Source organism: Esox lucius, chromosome 19 (genome assembly GCF_011004845.1).
Source record: "Esox lucius isolate fEsoLuc1 chromosome 19, fEsoLuc1.pri, whole genome shotgun sequence".
Lineage (NCBI taxonomy): Eukaryota > Metazoa > Chordata > Actinopteri > Esociformes > Esocidae > Esox > Esox lucius.
This window is the reverse complement of record NC_047587.1, coordinates 8,923,774-8,941,025: the sequence shown is the minus strand read 5'-3', so window position 1 is coordinate 8,941,025 and position 17,252 is coordinate 8,923,774. Positions and strand designations below refer to the sequence as shown.

General features: G+C 44.9%; 1 protein-coding gene across 1 annotated transcript; it reads left to right on the top strand.

Moving 5' to 3' along the window:
• Positions 1-16,075: 16,075 nt before the first annotated feature.
• LOC117593340 (vegetative cell wall protein gp1-like) lies at positions 16,076-16,999 on the top strand. Its single transcript, XM_034288172.1, has one exon. It carries the CDS (start codon positions 16,076-16,078, stop codon positions 16,997-16,999), a length of 924 nt encoding a protein of 307 aa, XP_034144063.1.
• The last annotated feature ends 253 nt before the right edge of the window (positions 17,000-17,252 follow it).

Sequence of the window (17,252 nt, the reverse complement as noted above, 5' to 3'; positions counted from 1 at the left end):
TATTTTCTTTCCCTCTGCGTCGTCGTTGAAGTGCAGAGATGAGTAAATTACTTGGACAATGAGCTGGAAAAAGGCGTTAACTGGCGAGAGCCAGAGTCGGTGTCCTAAGCGGCACTCCTTTCCCTATATACTACAACACATTGAACTACTACTATTCCTGCTGGTCGTACGTAGCGTAGTATAAAGAGAACTGGATTTCATTTGGGACACATCCTCAACGAGAGCAAAGGTTTAGAGAGTATTTACTGCCAGGCAGAAAGATATTTTTACACTTATATTTTAGTAATTTAGCAGATCCTCCCTTGTAGAGGCACTTACAGAACTAACTTTATTTTGTAACTATAGTACTTTTTTGTTCCAAGGCGGCCTTTTTTATGTTGGAAGGGAGTGTGCTGGGAATTGAACCCCGGACTCTGGCGGGAAGCCACATCATGTGCACAGAGCCAGGAGTGCTCACAGTGGACCATGGCCCTGCACATACTTTCTCTTACTAAAAGAGTGAGGTCACCTGTTTCATGTTCCATACGAAAGACAGCCTCCACAGGGCAATGTCCCAAATCACTGTTTTGGGGCACTGGGATCTATTTACAACATTGAAAAGAGTGCCTCCTTCACTTTCTCCAAATCTCAGACCCATCTCTAAAAGGCTGGATCCCATCCAGTAAAAGCAGTCTCTTAACATTGGTCACATACCGACAATGCCAGAGCATCTCTGATGCAACAGAGAGACGGCATTATTTCCCTCCACAGCTAATGCCAGGCTACATCAGTGCATCACATCTTATATCCTATATCAAGGCACTATTGTTTTTGCTTGATTTATGCTTGTTCTTTGTGTGTGTTTGCGGTATTTTGGACCGATAAGACAGGGGCTGCAGTGGCACACCCTTACTTGCTCTTATTCTGTGACTAAAAATAAGCAGTGAAGTAATGTGAAAATTCTGCTCTATTTACATTCTGGTGAGTTCGGCCTGCAGAAGTGGCGTCTCCGCTGAGATGAGGAATCTGTGCTAAATGACCGAGCCGGCAAGGGACGGTGAGAGGAATAGAAAGACAGATAAATAAACAGTGAGAAGAGAGAAGGTAACACAGAGATGTGAGAGCCAAGAGAGAGAGAGAGAGAGAGAGAGAGAGAGAAGTGAGAGCCGTCACCAGTACCAGGTTCTGTCCTAAGGGGCAAAATCATCTGAAAATAAACTATCACTCATGTTTAATGGCCAGAAACAACGAGAGACCAAAACATGTAAAGAAAGAGACGGAGAGATGGGAAGAAAAAGAGAGACAGAGAGGGCAGACAGATGAGAGACGGATGGCGGAGCCAATGAGGATATGAATCTGGCCGGCTGGTGAATTTATGAATGATTGGGATCACTGGGGCACGGGGACGGATGTGCCTGACCCGCTTGCTCTGCACTCTGATATTCCCAGTTAGCAGATAGGCTTTCATCCTCACACAGAAAGGGAGGGAAAGGGAGAGAGCACGAGAGAGAGAGAAAGAGAGTGAGAGAGAGGAAAGAGAGAGTGGGAATGGCCTCAGTGGCGCAACCGAGCCTGAACTCACTGCACTCAGTGATGACACACATTCTTGAATAAAGAAGTCTTCTGGAGTTCTTCTATTTCTATTTTTATTTGGTGTTTGGTGCTTTAAATGAAGGGTGGACGGGAACATGCTGAGGACACATGTAGGGTCGTCAGGTACACCATGACAGGCTAGCGAAGTGTGAGCAGAGTGCTCACCACAACTCCAGCACGTACGGTCAGCCAGGCTTCAGTTGCATTGAAAACCAAACGGCCTGTTCCCATCAACCCCGCTGAATATCTCAACCGATCTCCCTCGAAGCTGGAAACAATTTCGGAGGTCTTGGGTGAGTAAAGTAATCGTTTAATTCGGTCTTGATTAAGGCCCACTTAGAAACAGAAAGATGGAGGATGAATTGGGGCGGCAGGGTTTGTTTGACTTCCATCAGAGGAGATTTTTTTCCCGAGACAGCCAGGCATACAGTGACATTTAGACATGGACACTTATGGAAAAGATCTCACATTAACTGAGTGAGACTATAATTGCTACTAGCTCCGGTAATACCAATTCGGGTAACAAAGGAATCAACCAATCTTACAGTGAATCAATCACGTAACCCCCCACCCACACACACACACACACACACACACATCCACACCCCACCACCCAAAACTACTCAAAAAAGTGGAAGGAGCATGTTTGTAGTAATCTACAGGAAATAGTGTTAGCTGAAAGTGGACTCTGGGGGTCGGGGGGCATGAAAGGGATGGCATTGCCCGGGTGGTCATTAGTTCTGTCCCCCGACGCACAGCCCGCCTTGATCCTGAGCCGGGCCCCATTGGAACATGGAAGGTCGACAGGGAGGGGCCCAGTGCCGTGGGTGGGCTCCCCGCTTGGCCCTCGCACTGGGACCGGCTCCCATCAGCCTGGTATGTCGGTATGCATGACGAGGGCGCCCCCATGCCCATGTCAGGGGACTCTGCCCGGCGGGCTGGCACGACACAACCTCACACCACAGCAATGAGGGAACTCAAGAAAACACTACTAACTAGTGTTGAGCAGCTCAGGCAAGCAGATGGTTTAATGTCTGCGCTTCACGTTTCCTCTCAGCTGGGCGGGTTATCACTTACGCGGACCAAAGGCGTTCTCAGTCCTTGTCCCACAATGTCCTGCTACGCATGTCTGTGTCTCAGGATTTTCCCAGAGCTTCTCGACTCAAGCTATTTTTTCCCATGGTCCCTTTTCAGAGAACTTATTTGAGGCAGTCTATTTGATGTCTAAATGGTGCAGAAAAAAGCCTTTTCTGAGGCTCTCAGAAAAGCAGAAAAAGATGGACACTTTCATTGGTTTAAATCACTTAGATCCTTTATTTTCTTTTTCCTGATACCTCACAATGATTGGACAGGCTGTGGACTTGATTTTGAACTTGCATATTGGTTCTACACTCCCTCTGACAGCAGTCAGCCAGCAACATTCTCCAACTCATGTATTGTTGACCTGTGTATAGGGCGATAGCTGAAATGAATCATGATAGCATGTTACCAAGTAGCCAAAATGCCCAATAGAAAGCCACAGACACGTGTTAAGGCCTGGCGTCACACAGCCCCCTCATGAATCACTTAGTTCATGTCATACCTCTACAGTATAAAGTGAGATGTACACTTCACTGGGCCGGACGTAAATGGAAGGAGACAGGGAAATGGACCTCCCTTAATATCTCTTTGATCGTTTATCATGAGGTTCTCACAACAACTCAAGATGGTCTGACACCACTGGCTTATCAGAGGTCCTATTAATACTATGGGACCGCAGGGAGCAACGACTCTGTCCCTCGTCCCTGGAGAAAGAAGAAGGAAGTCATCTATTCTTCCCACCACAATCTCTGGGAAGGACCGATTTTGCCCTTTCGGTTGACTGGGTTATTTTTTTTAAGTCTGAGAGAGAGAGAGACTTCTCTACCCTTAAACAGTTTCTTCCTTTCCTTATCTGTTCGGGTTTAGGGAAGCTTCTTTAACGGATACTCCTTATCATCCTCACCGTTTCGGCCTTTTTGCTCCAAATCGCCAGACGTTCAAGGAAGTAATAAAAGCCCAGTAACCTATATAGTGTGTGCTGCATTAACCAGATAATTTAGAAGACATTTTAATCATAGGACGTTCGGTGCTTGTGTCCTCTGAAAAATGCTGATCTCAAGGCCTGCCGCTCTTTCATTACATTGCTCCCTTAACCAGGATCTCAACTAAACCAATGTGCCAGAGGAAATGCTGTTTTGCAATCAGCCCTCAACTCTGACTCGCCTCAAGGAGTTGCTTGAGCAAGATGAGACAAAAAAACGCCCTGCCCAACACGCCCCCCCAACTCGATCGGTGCAATGGCAATTGTGCACCGCCAATTAGGACTCCCGGTCACAGCCGACTGTGAGACAACCTGAATTCAGCTTTGTAATGGTGGACTCCATGGCCGGGTGCACCGCCGAGTAGGCCCCGCAATCGTTAGGTTAAAGAGAATGTGAGCTCCTCCGTGTCGGTCTACTTGTATCTCACATCCTTGTCAAAGAAGCACCTGCTACACTGGTACTCCCATCCTCTCCTCGCACTCACTGTATTAAAATGGGGGATTTCCACCGTGAGAACTAATGTTCACTGGGAGCCCCCCTTAACCATTAAAGATACACATCAGAACCCGCACTCACTTACTAATGCACGATGCAAACACACACAGCTGAGTGAGCACCACTGCTCGGGACAGGGTTTACAGTTGTGGCACACAGCTGAGAAAGCGAGAGAGAAAGAAAGGGAGATGGTTGCAGCTGCATTGATCCAGAAGTGGCAGCTGGTGTGGTGGGAGATGAGGTACTAAGGAGCTGGATAAGCTGCCAGGATTTGTTTAGATACGGAGCACAAAGATCAAAATTGTGTGAAAGTAATCAATATAGCCACCGCTCGCTAAAGATAAAACAACTAAACAGTGTCATGTGAACGTATTGTTTTTTTTTGGCCAAATGGTAATGAAATGAATAATACACCCAAAACCACTAATAATGTATTAATTAAATTGCTAAATAATGGTAAAGTGTGTTTAATAATAAGTTAGCATAAAAACATGAGAAATGTATTGCTGAAATATGTAGAGACTCAAGTTGATTCCAAAACCCTTAATACAATGCACTCTCTGGACTGGCCAGGGTCATTGAAAGCTCAGTAACTCAAAGAAAACCAGCCTACACAATATTATTTACACTAATACTAACTCAATATCAGCATGTGAAGTTATTTGGAATGATACAATCACTTAAACAAACTGCGCTATGAGTTGAGGAGTTAAAAATTGTCCTATGTTCAACTTGGTAGAGATCGTGTTACTACTCCAAATCTCTGGGAATCAGTTTGCTATGTTAACTCCTTTACGTCCTGGAGGTAGTTGATGGAAGAGAGAATATTAGTCAGAGGTACTGTGAGGTACTGTAAGGAAATGTGAATTAAATAAATAGCTGGTCATGATAATATGGATGTGTTCTAGACAAGTATACTGCTGAGCGGGTGATTTGGTGAAGAGGTCTTTTAGTATTCAAATGTCTCGTTGTCATTAAATTGACATGGGTTTTCATGGTCGGTGTTTCTTGTACATTCCAGTCTTACATTCAGATTGCTCACACCACAAGTGGAATTCTCAAAGGTTATTTGATATTTTTACCTGAGATAAACATAGAAAAGGGAACTGACAACTTCCAGTCACTACGAGGTCAACGGGGCCAGAGGGAACGGTTGTGCGCTGCTGCCTAGTCCGCGCTCGGTCAGCTGTGGGAAAGCAGCTGCTGCAGAGGCTAATCCAAAAAACGAAACGTATCTACGCAGAAGTGTGCTAGCACATGTCAAAAGTGTCGAGTCACTATGAGCAGAGCCCTTCACCGAGGAATGCCCCAATACACTGGGTGTCCTCATTCACAGACTTATGGACCAAGAGGCATCTGGTGGGGGAAAAAACATAGGCAAAAGTGTGATACTAGCAGCAAAGATGACGCCTGATTGATCACATAAACACTGTTTCAAGGCGCCAATAAAAATTGGGTGGTGCATGAAATTGAAAACACACAAAGGTTGCAGCAGAATGCTGAATGTTTAACTTAAGTCCAAATTATCATGACATGAGAGTGCAGGATGAGACAGAAACCCACCTGACCATCATTTACAGGAATTCAAGCCAGTGGGGTTTCGATGGTATTGAAAGAAAGACCGTTCTGGTATCAGATCATTGTGATACTGAAAATGACAGTAACATAAGTTATCAATAATAGATTCTCATATGACCTTACTATTCAATTTGGACACTAGCTCAAATGTGACAATTAAGCATATGCCTGCCCAAATTCCACTGCTGGACAAAAGAGGCCCATACATCTTGAATGAAGAGCCTGGTTGTACATTTGTGCTCAAAAGTTTGCATACCTTTGGAGATTTGGTAATATATGTACCATTTGTAAAGAAAACATGAGTGAGCAGGCAAAACACGTCTTATTTCTTATGGGATTCACATTCAACTGTACATAACAGAACGGCACAATCATAAAACAAAACATGGCAACAAAGAAAAAAATGAACTGACCCCTGTTCAAAAGTCTGCATACCCTTAGTTCTTTATACTGTGTCATCAATGAGAGCATGCAGTCTTTTGTAATAGTTGTCTATGAGGCCCCAAATTCTTGCAGGTGGTATAGCTGCCCATTTGTCTTAGCAAAATATTTTGCATAAACCGCACATTTGAGATCTCCTCAGAGTGGCTGGATGATATTAAGGTCAGGAGACTGTGATGGCCACTCCAGAACCTTCACCTTTTTCTCCTGTAACCACTGGAGGGTCAACTTGGCCTTGTGCTTAGGGTCATTGTCGTGCTGTAAAGTCCAAGAGCGTCCCATGCACAGCTTTCGTGAAGAAGAATGCAAATTGTCTGCCAATATTTTTTTAATAACATGTTGCATTCATCTTGCCACCAATTATCACATGATTCCCTGTGACTTTAGAACTCACACACCCCCAAAACATCAGTGAGACACCACCATTCTTCACAGTGGGAATGGTATTCTGTTCACTATAGGCCTTGTTGACCCCTCTCCAAACATAGCGCCTATGGTTGTGACCATAAAGCTCTATTTTGGTCTCGTCACTCCAAATTACAGTGTGCCAGTAGCTGTGAGGTGTGTCAAGGTGTTTTCGGGCATATTGTAACTGGGTTTTTTTGTGGCATTGGCGCAGTAAAGCCTTCTTTCTGGCAACTCGACCATGCAGCTAATTTTTGTTCAAGTATCGTCTTATTGTGCTCCTTGAAACAACCACACTGTCTTTTTCCAGAGCAGTCTATATTTCTCCTGAGGTTCCCTGTGGGTTTTTCTTTGTATCCCGAACAATTCTTATGGCAGTTTTGGCTGAAATCTTGGTCTACCTGACCTTGGCTTGGTATAAGGAGATCCCTGAATCTTCCACTTCTTAATAAGAGATTAAACTGTACTGAATGGCATTTGCAAGGCTTTGGATATCTTTTTATATCCTTTTCCATTTTTATAAAGTTCCATTACCGTGAAAGTTCCTTTGACAGTTCTTTTCTGCTCCCCATGGCTCAGTATCTAGCCTGCTCAGTGCATCCATGTGAGAGCTAACAAACTCATTGACTATTTATACACAATGACTAATTGCAATTTAAAAAGCCACAAGTGTGGGAAATTCATCTTCAGTGGCCATTTTCACCTGTGTGTATGTCACCTTGTGTGTCTGTAACAAGGCCAAACCTTCAAAGGTATGTAAACTACTATGTGTTAAAAAATGGCTTAATATGATCACTATCCTTAAATAAGAAACAGTTTTTTTGCATGATCAGTCATTTCACAATTTCTGCCAGAGTATGGAAACTTATGAGCTACAGCAAATATACAACTTATGAGCAGGCATCTATTTGAGCCAGGTGTCCATTTCCCGCAACAGGCAGTGTTTGAGGTAATGTGTTACAGTAGTAACTCATACTCTAACATGGTACTGTTCCAAATTTAGTATTAATATTAAAGTTACGTATTCTACAGAATACGTAACACATGCACTGAGAGAGACCGGCGTGAGAAGAAACAACCAAGAGAGGAAATTCACCGTTATGTTTAGTAAGCCATTGTGTTGCTAGCTTATTCTTTTTAATGAGAATGGCAGCATTTGTTGACTTCTGGTCTTTTATCTGTAAAAACAGATGAGGCATTTTCTGGACAGGGACAGAAAGATATTACTTGTTTCCCTTTCATCTCAGAAAATACAGTTAATCAAAATTATATTCATTATTTTGACATTTTGACACTGAAGTTGGCTCATTGATGCCAAATATTCTGGAATTCCCATGACAGTAGTATACGGACATTTTCTGAGTTATAAGAAATAATGCTTAGCGAACATTAACTTATCCAGCAGATTCCTCAGACATTCCCTTTGTGGTCCAAAAAAATTTGGGACGTTGCGTAAAACGCAAATAAAAACAGAATGCAATGATGAGCAAATCATTTAAACCATATATTCATAGAAAATAGCACAAAGACAAAATATAAAGAGTTGAAACTGAGATAAAATAGCATTTTTATATTTTCATTGTAAAGCACATTGAATTGCTTCTATGTATGAATTGTGCTAAATGAATAAACTTGCTTGCAAAAGACTGAACCTGAATACAAAAAAAAACCTGGTGGAACATCTCACAACTAATTAGGTTAACCTGTTATAACTCACAATTAAACTTCTAAAGGGGGATTGTTCCACAAAAGCATGTGTGACTTACAGTAAAGTCAATACTTCACCAACAAAGATCGATTTATCTGGGACAATGATGCCTAAAGCCCTCCAGCCAAAACAGGTCGGAGAGCTACCTTCACTTCTGAATGTCAATTCCCCCCAAATCCATGTCAGAAGGAGGAAAAGCCGTTTCATTTGACAGCAAGACAAGGTTCATTTCACCTGGAAGGAATGCAAGGAGTGGGAGGAGGGCATGTCTCAGGGAAGGAGGAGCACTCTATCATGAAAGGTAGTGAGATGTGAAGTTGTCAAAACAGCTAGTTCTTTTCAAACAATGTGAATATGGAGAGTGAATTCAAGGCAGTCAAAGGGCAACTGTCACAAGTAGATCCCCCGAACTTAGGAGCCCGGAAATGGGATAAGATAAATGAGGAGGGAAACATTTCAGAAGTTCCTCCATTGTCCCAGTTGTCTTTTCAAAACTTCTATTATGTTCAAGCTAACACATTACTGTAGCCAGCCTAAGCTCTTGTTAGTTTGCTCAGCTGGAACTCCCTAGTAGTGGGATGTGAAAGGATGTAAAAAGTCCTATCCCAGCAAAACTTAAGAGCAAGCATGCCGTCGCACTTTCATGGTCTCTGAATAACAAATGCCGGAAAACTGAGCTAGCTTAGCTGTAACTGTTCACTTCCATTTTCATCCATTCTATTTATAGTCCGTTTATGACAGTTACTGATCATGACTAAAATTGCACTTACTAATCAAGAGTAAGAGGAAGGCAGCAGCAGATATCCAAAATATATTTGCATCAACAACAGAAGACACATTGTGGGAGACATTAGGCGTCATTGACAAAGTAGACATTTGGACAAAGACATTTCAATACATATTCTGTACTACAGGAAAATTAGATCTGAACTGCTAAGTGAATTTTGTTTTGACTACTTCAGCAGGCTGTCTCTGAGCCAGAGGCAGGGGACTGTGAGAGGGATGTAAAGATTGGTGGATATAATGGACAGTAGGGTGGATGTGAAGGACAGAAGGGTGGATGTAAAGGACAGAAGGGTGGATGTAAAGGACAGAAGGGTGGATTTGAAGGACAGTAGGGTGGATGTAAAGAACAGTTGGGTGGATGTAAAGGACAGTAGGGTGGATGTGAAGGACAGTAGGGTGGATGTAAAGGACAGAAGGGTGGATGTAAAGGACAATAGGGTGGATGTAAAGACCAGAAGGGTGGATGGAAAGGACAGAAGGGTGGATGTAAAGGACAGAAGGGTGGATGTAAAGGACAGTAGGGTGGATGTGAAGGACAGTAGGGTGGATTTGAAGGACAGTAGGGTGGATGTTAAGGACAGTTGGGTGGATGTAAAGGACAGTTGGGTGGATGTAAAGGAAATTAGGGTGGATGTAAAGGACAGAAGGGTGGATGTGAAGGACAGTAGGGTGGATGTAAAGGACAGTAGGGTGGATGTAAAGGACAGTAGGGTGGATGTAAAGGACAATAGGGTGGATGTGAAGGACAGTAGGGTGGATGTAAAGGACAGTTGGGTGGATGTAAAGGACAGAAGGGTGGATGTAAAGGACAGTAGGGTGGATGTGAAGGACAGTAGGGTGGATGTAAAGGACAGTAGGGTGGATGCTGAAGGACAGTAGGGTGGATGTGAAGGACAGTTGGGTGGATGTAAAGGACAATAGGGTGGATTTAAAGGACAGTAGGGTGGATGTAAAGGACAGTAGGGTGGATGTAAAGGACAATAGGGTGGATGTAAAGGACAATAGGGTGGATGTGAAGGACAGTAGGGTGGATGTAAAGGACAGTTGGGTGGATGTAAAGGACAGAAGGGTGGATGTAAAGGACAGTTGGGTGGATGTAAAGGACAGTTGGGTGGATGCTGAAGTGAGTGATAAAGGGAAACCATAGAATGGTCCTCTAAACCTGTGTAGTGAAATATACGATGGTCTGTGTTACATTTAGTCCATTTAGAAGACTACTGGCAGTTATGCTCATGTTTATATGATGTCTTCTACTCTGTCCATATTTTTTTAAAATCAGATTCCAGAATAAAGAGCTATGCACTTTGTATGTGCTGTTCCATTTATGACAAGAAAGTTTTTGGAATAATATTTTGAATACATTATTATTACCTTAATACATTATGCCTACTTGGGTTTTTCTGTTATTACAGTGTAGCTGAATTCAATAATTCACTGTAGGAAAATGTCACCATGAAACTAGATGAATTTGGCAATGCAAGGAGACAACTCAGGAAAAACAATCTGGCATTGCACACAATGCTATACACTCCATCTCCAATCCTCCTTCTCCGGGCCCCTCAGCCCCAAAGGAGATAACGTGTGTGTGTGTGTTCCTGTGTGTGTCAACAGAATGCCAACATGTAATCCAGGTGAATGTCAATAAAGAACCAAAGCTGCAGGTAAAATTCCCCACTCTTTATGGGACCTAATCTCTCCATTCATGCAACTCCTTTGATTTTTGATTGGTACAAAGGCTGAGCAAACAGAGATGCCAACGCCCCCCAAGGAAGGACTGGAAGTGACTCCCCAGCTGAGTACTTTAGGCTCCTTTAGGATGTGTTTGTAGCAGGGTTTATCTGTTAATTCAGCCCTAGCTAACTGCCTGCAACACAGAGGTGTGGATCCCCCCAAGCATCTTTGTCTAGGCTCTTTGTCTGCGGCCTGTTAGAATTCCCCCTCCGTGTTTGGCCCTGTCCGCCGTTGTCAAGCAGATGTTCGCTCACTGTGGTCAGAAGACACACATACACACACACACACACACACAGCCAAATACCCCGAGACACAAAACAGACACACAAAAACAGAGACCACATTGATTGGGCATGTTTCAGTTCACCAAGGAGGGACACAGAGGGGAGGACAAAGAGGTGACAGGGAAAGGTAGAGGAGGGCAGAGGTAGCCACTGAGCACAGGACACATTCCTATCCTGTTTTCAGTCTCTTGTATCCTTTGTTCTGGACAACTGAGCACTGAGCGTTGACATGGCCTGAGATGAGCCACATGTCCAGGTCAGCTGAAAAAAGAGAGAGAAAGAGCGAGAGAGAGTGGTAGAGAAAGACAGAGAGATAATGACTAGGAGAAATAGAGAGGGGGGGGACAAAGAGAATACAGAGGGGGGAGAGAAAGCGAGAGAATAAAAGAGAGAGAGAGAGAGAGAGAGAGAGAGAGAGAACATGTAGCTCAAAGAGAGCGGATGTGTGAAGTGGCGATCCGTGACCCCGCAGAGTGCCAGGGCCCGACTAAACCATGCAGCCATCAGTATCCCGCACTGGCCACTTATGGTGACTGACAGCTCAGTCAACTAACTACAGCCCTGAGGGTGGGAACACAGGCCGAGACAGGAAATGGACGGTTGGACAAGACACAGGGTCAGAGGTTAACAGATGTCAGCAGATACAGTGTCTACGTGCACACAACACAACGGAGCGCACGAAGGTGTTCAGATATCCCTCCTGCCTTCCATACTGTTACTGTGTACATGGCTTGGATGGTCAACTGCCAGGCAACAAGGGGACCCAGAGGAAACTAAATGTTTCAGGATTCTTCGATGTTTTATTGGGAGAAGGTATGGAGTACGAGGACGATGACCCTCCAGCATCTACTGGGCCTACAGGGTCAATATTTACAGTCTTGCAGAAATGGCGCATGGATACACTGAAACATTCTCATCACATGAATTTGTCCACTGACACATACATACATTCAAATCATATTCACAGACCTGATGGGTACACCTTGATCCCATTCATACAGCTTCTGATGGGTCCACTTCACATTCTTACCTCCACTTGCATGCATACAGTACATCCCCATTATACGGAGCAGGACACAGACACAAACATCCTCATCTGAGATATGAAGAGGATAACAGTGATATGAAGGGGATAACAGAGATATGAAGGGGATAACAGTGATATGAAGGGGATAACAGAAATATGAAGGGGATAACAGAGATATGAAGGGGATAACAGTGATATGAAGGGGATAACAGAGATATGAAGGGGATAACAGAGATATGAAGGTGATAACAGAGATATGAAGGGGATAACAGAGATATGAAGGGGATAACAGAGATATGAAGGGGATAACAGAGATATGAAGGGGATAACAGAGATATGAAGGTGATAACAGAGTTATGAAGGGGATAACAGAGATATGAAGGGGATAACAGAGATATGAAGGGGATAACAGAGATATGAAGGTGATAACAGAGATATGAAGGGGATAACAGAGATATGAAGGGGATAACAGTGATATGAAGGGGATAACACAGATTTGAAGGGGATAACAGAGATATGAAGGGGATAACAGAGATATGAAGGGGATAACAGAGATATGACGTGGATAACATTGATATGAAGGGGATAACAGAGATATGAAGGGTATAACAGAGATATGAAGGATAACAGAGATTTGATTAATGTTAATAATAGAATATTTAATCAATCTAAACACAGCTGATTGCAGTTTCAGCTGAAAATCTACAGTACCCAAGTGTTGTACTCTGTACCTTTTGAGACAAACGGTGAACATGTAAAGAACTCCAGTATCAATACACCCAGGTAAGATGTCTGTTCAATAACCAAACAGGGTATATACAAATCTAAGCATAATGTAAAGTACTGTAAACCTGTGGACAAAACTTTGTTTTAGAGAGTGATGGAGATGGAAGCCAGTCAATCTGCACATAAATACATGTTTGTGGATGGAGCTGGATTCAACCTGGCAAAAACACACCGCAGGGGAAGAAATGTGATTGGTCAGAGAGCCACCGTGGATGTCCCAGGTCAGAGAGGAGCTAACATCACAATGTGTGCAGCACTGTCCAATGAAGTTTTGCTGTTACACAAACCACTCATTGGCCCCTACAACACAGAGAGGCTGGTGATTATACTATACTTGTTGATGTTTGTTTGTGATTATTGCAGCCCTGGAACTTTGGGAAATTAGTTATTTGTTTGAAGTTATTATTTTCAAAAGTATAATTTCCTATATGCAAAGATGTAGAAAAAAAAAAAGGATATTCCTTCAAATGGCCGCATTTTTTTATTCATTCTTGTTCCGTATACATTAGTACAGTCAATAAAGTGAGGTGTTTTTCTTATTCTATGATCAAATACTGATTTATGTGAAATATTATTTCAAAAACATACAAGACAAAAGTTTGGCACTTATGTAATACTCCCTGTTGTTAGTGTTTTTTAGGTCAGTGTGTTATGAGTGACAATGTGTGATTCTGAGTGAGAATTATTGCCAGTATTTTGGTTGAACAATGTCACGGTCGTGGGGTGGAAAGGACACAGGCGCAGAGTAGAGGTAGGGAAGGTAATCCATGTTTAATCAAACAAAAAGGCAGCAACCAGTGACGTGGGTCTTCCTTACACAGGATACACAAAACCAAAATGAACCACGCCTTGGGGCCTAACAAACTAAACTTAAATAGGGTCCCCAATTGGAGGCAATAACTAACCAAAAAAAGGAGTAGAGGTGGCTAAATGCCACCTCCTGTCCTGTCCCGGCTATGCCCCGAGCCCAGCGCAGAGATGGCTAGGGGCACAGCCGGGACGTGACAAACAAGCTTATTTTGAGACATGAAAAAGCTTATTTTGATACATGTATGAAGTGTTTTGGTGGTTTTAGTGAGTTTTGGAGGTGAGATTAACTGTTTGGCAAAGACGCACGTTAGAAATGCAGACTGTGTGAAGAGTTTTGTTATTGTTGTTGCAGTATTGACCGATGCTTGTTAGCAATCGGGAAAAACTGTAAGATGTTGCTTGTTTGCTGGGCCCCCTCTTCCCCACCTGCAACTGCTCTCTCCCCCTCTCTCTCTCCCTCTCTCTCCCTCTCTCTCTCCCGCTCTCTCTCCCACTCTCTCTCCCCTCTACCTCTACCCCCAGCCCTGAACCTTGTGAGCAGCCTTCTCCGAGCCCCCAGGGCCCAAGGCAGGCAAGCAGCACACTGAGGGTCGCCCAACACGGAAATGTCTAACAGTGGACAACAGCTGCATGGGCTGGCCTGGCCCAGGACCAGCCACCTCTTAGCCACAAAGGGCTGCTTGTGCCCCAACCGGGTGGAACATAAAACACAAGAGATAAGCTGAGCGACAGTGTTTGCCAGGACCAGTGCACCTCCATAAACAGGAAGTGAGTGCGAGTGGCTGACACAGGGCACGCTCACCGTGGGGTACAAACAGCACCCCCAAATCCGCACCATTCCAACACCCCCTCCAGGGACGAGCTAAACCGCCAAGTTTGTCCGGGGGGGGGCGGCTTCCAATGGAAAACCCTATTGGGTCGAAGGTGTTGCCGTGGAGGGCATGTTTGAAGATGGAAGAGGATATGAACGCGGTTGAGGTCTGTTTTCCCATGATCCACCATTCCTAGGTGTCCTTTTTTCCACAAGTCAAATATCATGAACTCAAATGTGTTGAAAGGTTTGTTTCACTTTCTGACAGACATTTCTGTAACTTTGCCTTGTTGGGCTCAGGGCCGTCAACACACCTGGATTTTCAGGGCTCTAGCCTTGGATGTTTTTTGTTCAGACCCAAGTGTTTCGCAAGCTGACATTACCCAGCTGGGATGGGAGTTAAGAAACATGCACGATGTGCGCGTCATTGAGATTTTGCAGGTTGGTAAGACATATCAGTACCCCAGACAGCACTTAAACTAACATTAATTCATGAATAAACGATTTGTAGCAAAATGATGTAATACTACACTAACATGTTTGCCAAACTACACAAATGCCTTGCTCTGACTATATGCTAAACCATGCCCCCAAATTCTCCCCAAAAAAGTACACAACTAGAGGGACAGAATCTCAAACTGCAATACATATCAAAAACCCAATCTGATAATAGTTTGCTACAGTGTGTTTCAGATTGAGTCATTAGGGAAATTATACTGCACTCCATATTTGTAAGAAAAATTTATCAAATATTTATATAGAATATAAAAATAAATGCAACATGCAACAATTTCATTGAATTAAAGTTAATACAGGGGAATCAGTCAAATTAAATTAATTAGACCCTAACATATGGATTTCACAGGACTGGGAATACAGATATGCAGCTGTTTGTCACAGGTAACCAAAAAAATACTTAGGGCCGTGGATCAGAAAACCAGTTAGTATCTGGTTTGACAAAAACCATGCAGATGAGCTTCCCTGAGGTGGTTTCTAACAGTTTTTGCCGAGTCTTCAGTTTGCAGACATTCTTCAGGTTGCAGACATTCTTCAGTTTGCAAATGCAGTTTCATCAGCACGTTGGACGGCTGCTCTCAGACGATCGCGCAGATGAGATGTGGAGGTTCTGGGCTGGTGTGGTTACACAGGGTCTGTGTTGCAGGGCTGATTGGTACTGCCATATCATCTGAAACAATGTTGAAGGCAGCTTATGTTTGAGAAGTGAACCTTCCATTTTTGGCAACAGCTCTGATGCACGTTCAATGTACCAAGCGCACACTCACTGAATCATATCTTAATCAGTAAATGTTGGTCACATCCTCATATGATAGTCGTGTGGGGCCTACAGCATAAAGCTGAGTCATCTTCCGTCTGTCAGAATCGCTCACCACATGCAACCATGACATAGCTCTCGCTGAGTATCCAAGCAGACTGAGCTCAAGGACCGGCCAGGGCAATGGTGTGTGTGTGTGTGGGGGGGGGGGGGGGGGGGGGGTGGAGGTGGGGGGTCCCCCAGAATGTGACTGTTCGTTCTTTCCCTGTTTCTGCCCTTTTTTCTCATCCAATCTATGTCACTTAATGCCCTCAACCCCTGTCCCTCAACCCCTGTCCCCCAACCCCTGTCCCCCAACCCCTGTCCCCCAACCCCTGTCCCCCAACCACTGTCCCCAAACCCCTGTCCTCAACCCCTGTCCCTCAACCCCTGTCCCCCAACCCCTGTCCCCAACCCCTGTCCCTCAACCCCTGTCCCTCAACCCCTGTCCCCCAACCCCTGCCCCCCAAACCCCTGTCCCCCAACCCCTGTCCCTCAACCCCTGTCCCCCAACCCCTGTCCCCAACCCCTGTCCCTCAACCCCTGTCCCTCAACCCCTGTCCCCCAACCCCTGCCCCCCAAACCCCTGTCCCTCAACCCCTGTCCCCCAACCCCTGTCCCTCAACCCCTGTCCCCAACCCCTGTCCCTCAACCCCTGTCCCTCAACCCCTGTCCCCCAACCCCTGTCCCCCAACCACTGTCCCCAAACCCCTGTCCTCAACCCCTGTCCCTCAACCCCTGTCCCCCAACCCCTGTCCCTCAACCCCTGCCACCCAAACCCCTGTCCTCAACCCCTGTCCCTCAACCCCTGTCCCCCAACCCCTGTCCCTCAACCCCTGTCCCCAACCCCTGTCCCCCAACCCCTGTCCCCCAACCACTGTCTCCAAACCCCTGTCCTCAACCCCTGTCCCTCAACCCCTGTCCCCCAACCCCTGTCCCTCAACCCCTGTCCCCAACCCCTGTCCCTCAACCCCTGTCCCTCAACCCCTGTCCCCCAACCCCTGTCCCTCAACCCCTGTCCCCCAACCCCTGTCCCTCAACCCCTGTCCCTCAACCCCTGTCCCCCAACCCCTGTCCCTCAACCCCTGCCCCCCAAACCCCTGTCCCCCAACCCCTGTCCCCCAACCCCTGCCCCCCAAACCCCTGGTGCAATCTTCTTTCCTCCTGTAAATACTTCATTGAGTGCGTGACGTGTTCATAAAGGTCATGTCCCAGATATTCCTACAGGGCTGATTGCGTGAATCAACTGAGCGACCTTTGCTGTTTTAAATATTTACGTCCGTTGCATCAACAAGGTGTGTGTCTCCGATGCCAGATGTGTGAGACACGACTGGAGTCCTGCAGAATAAATGAAGCATTGCAAGCAGTTTATTTTAATAATTCCCCCTCATCCTTCAGCTGTCTGTGCTGACCACTTGGCCACGCAGCTGTGGGTCATTCATA

Excerpts from the sequence above, each read along its gene's own strand:
- LOC117593340 (XM_034288172.1), top strand. The coding sequence starts at position 16,076 with ATGCCCTCAACCCCTGTCCCTCAACCCCTGTCCCCCAACCCCTGTCCC.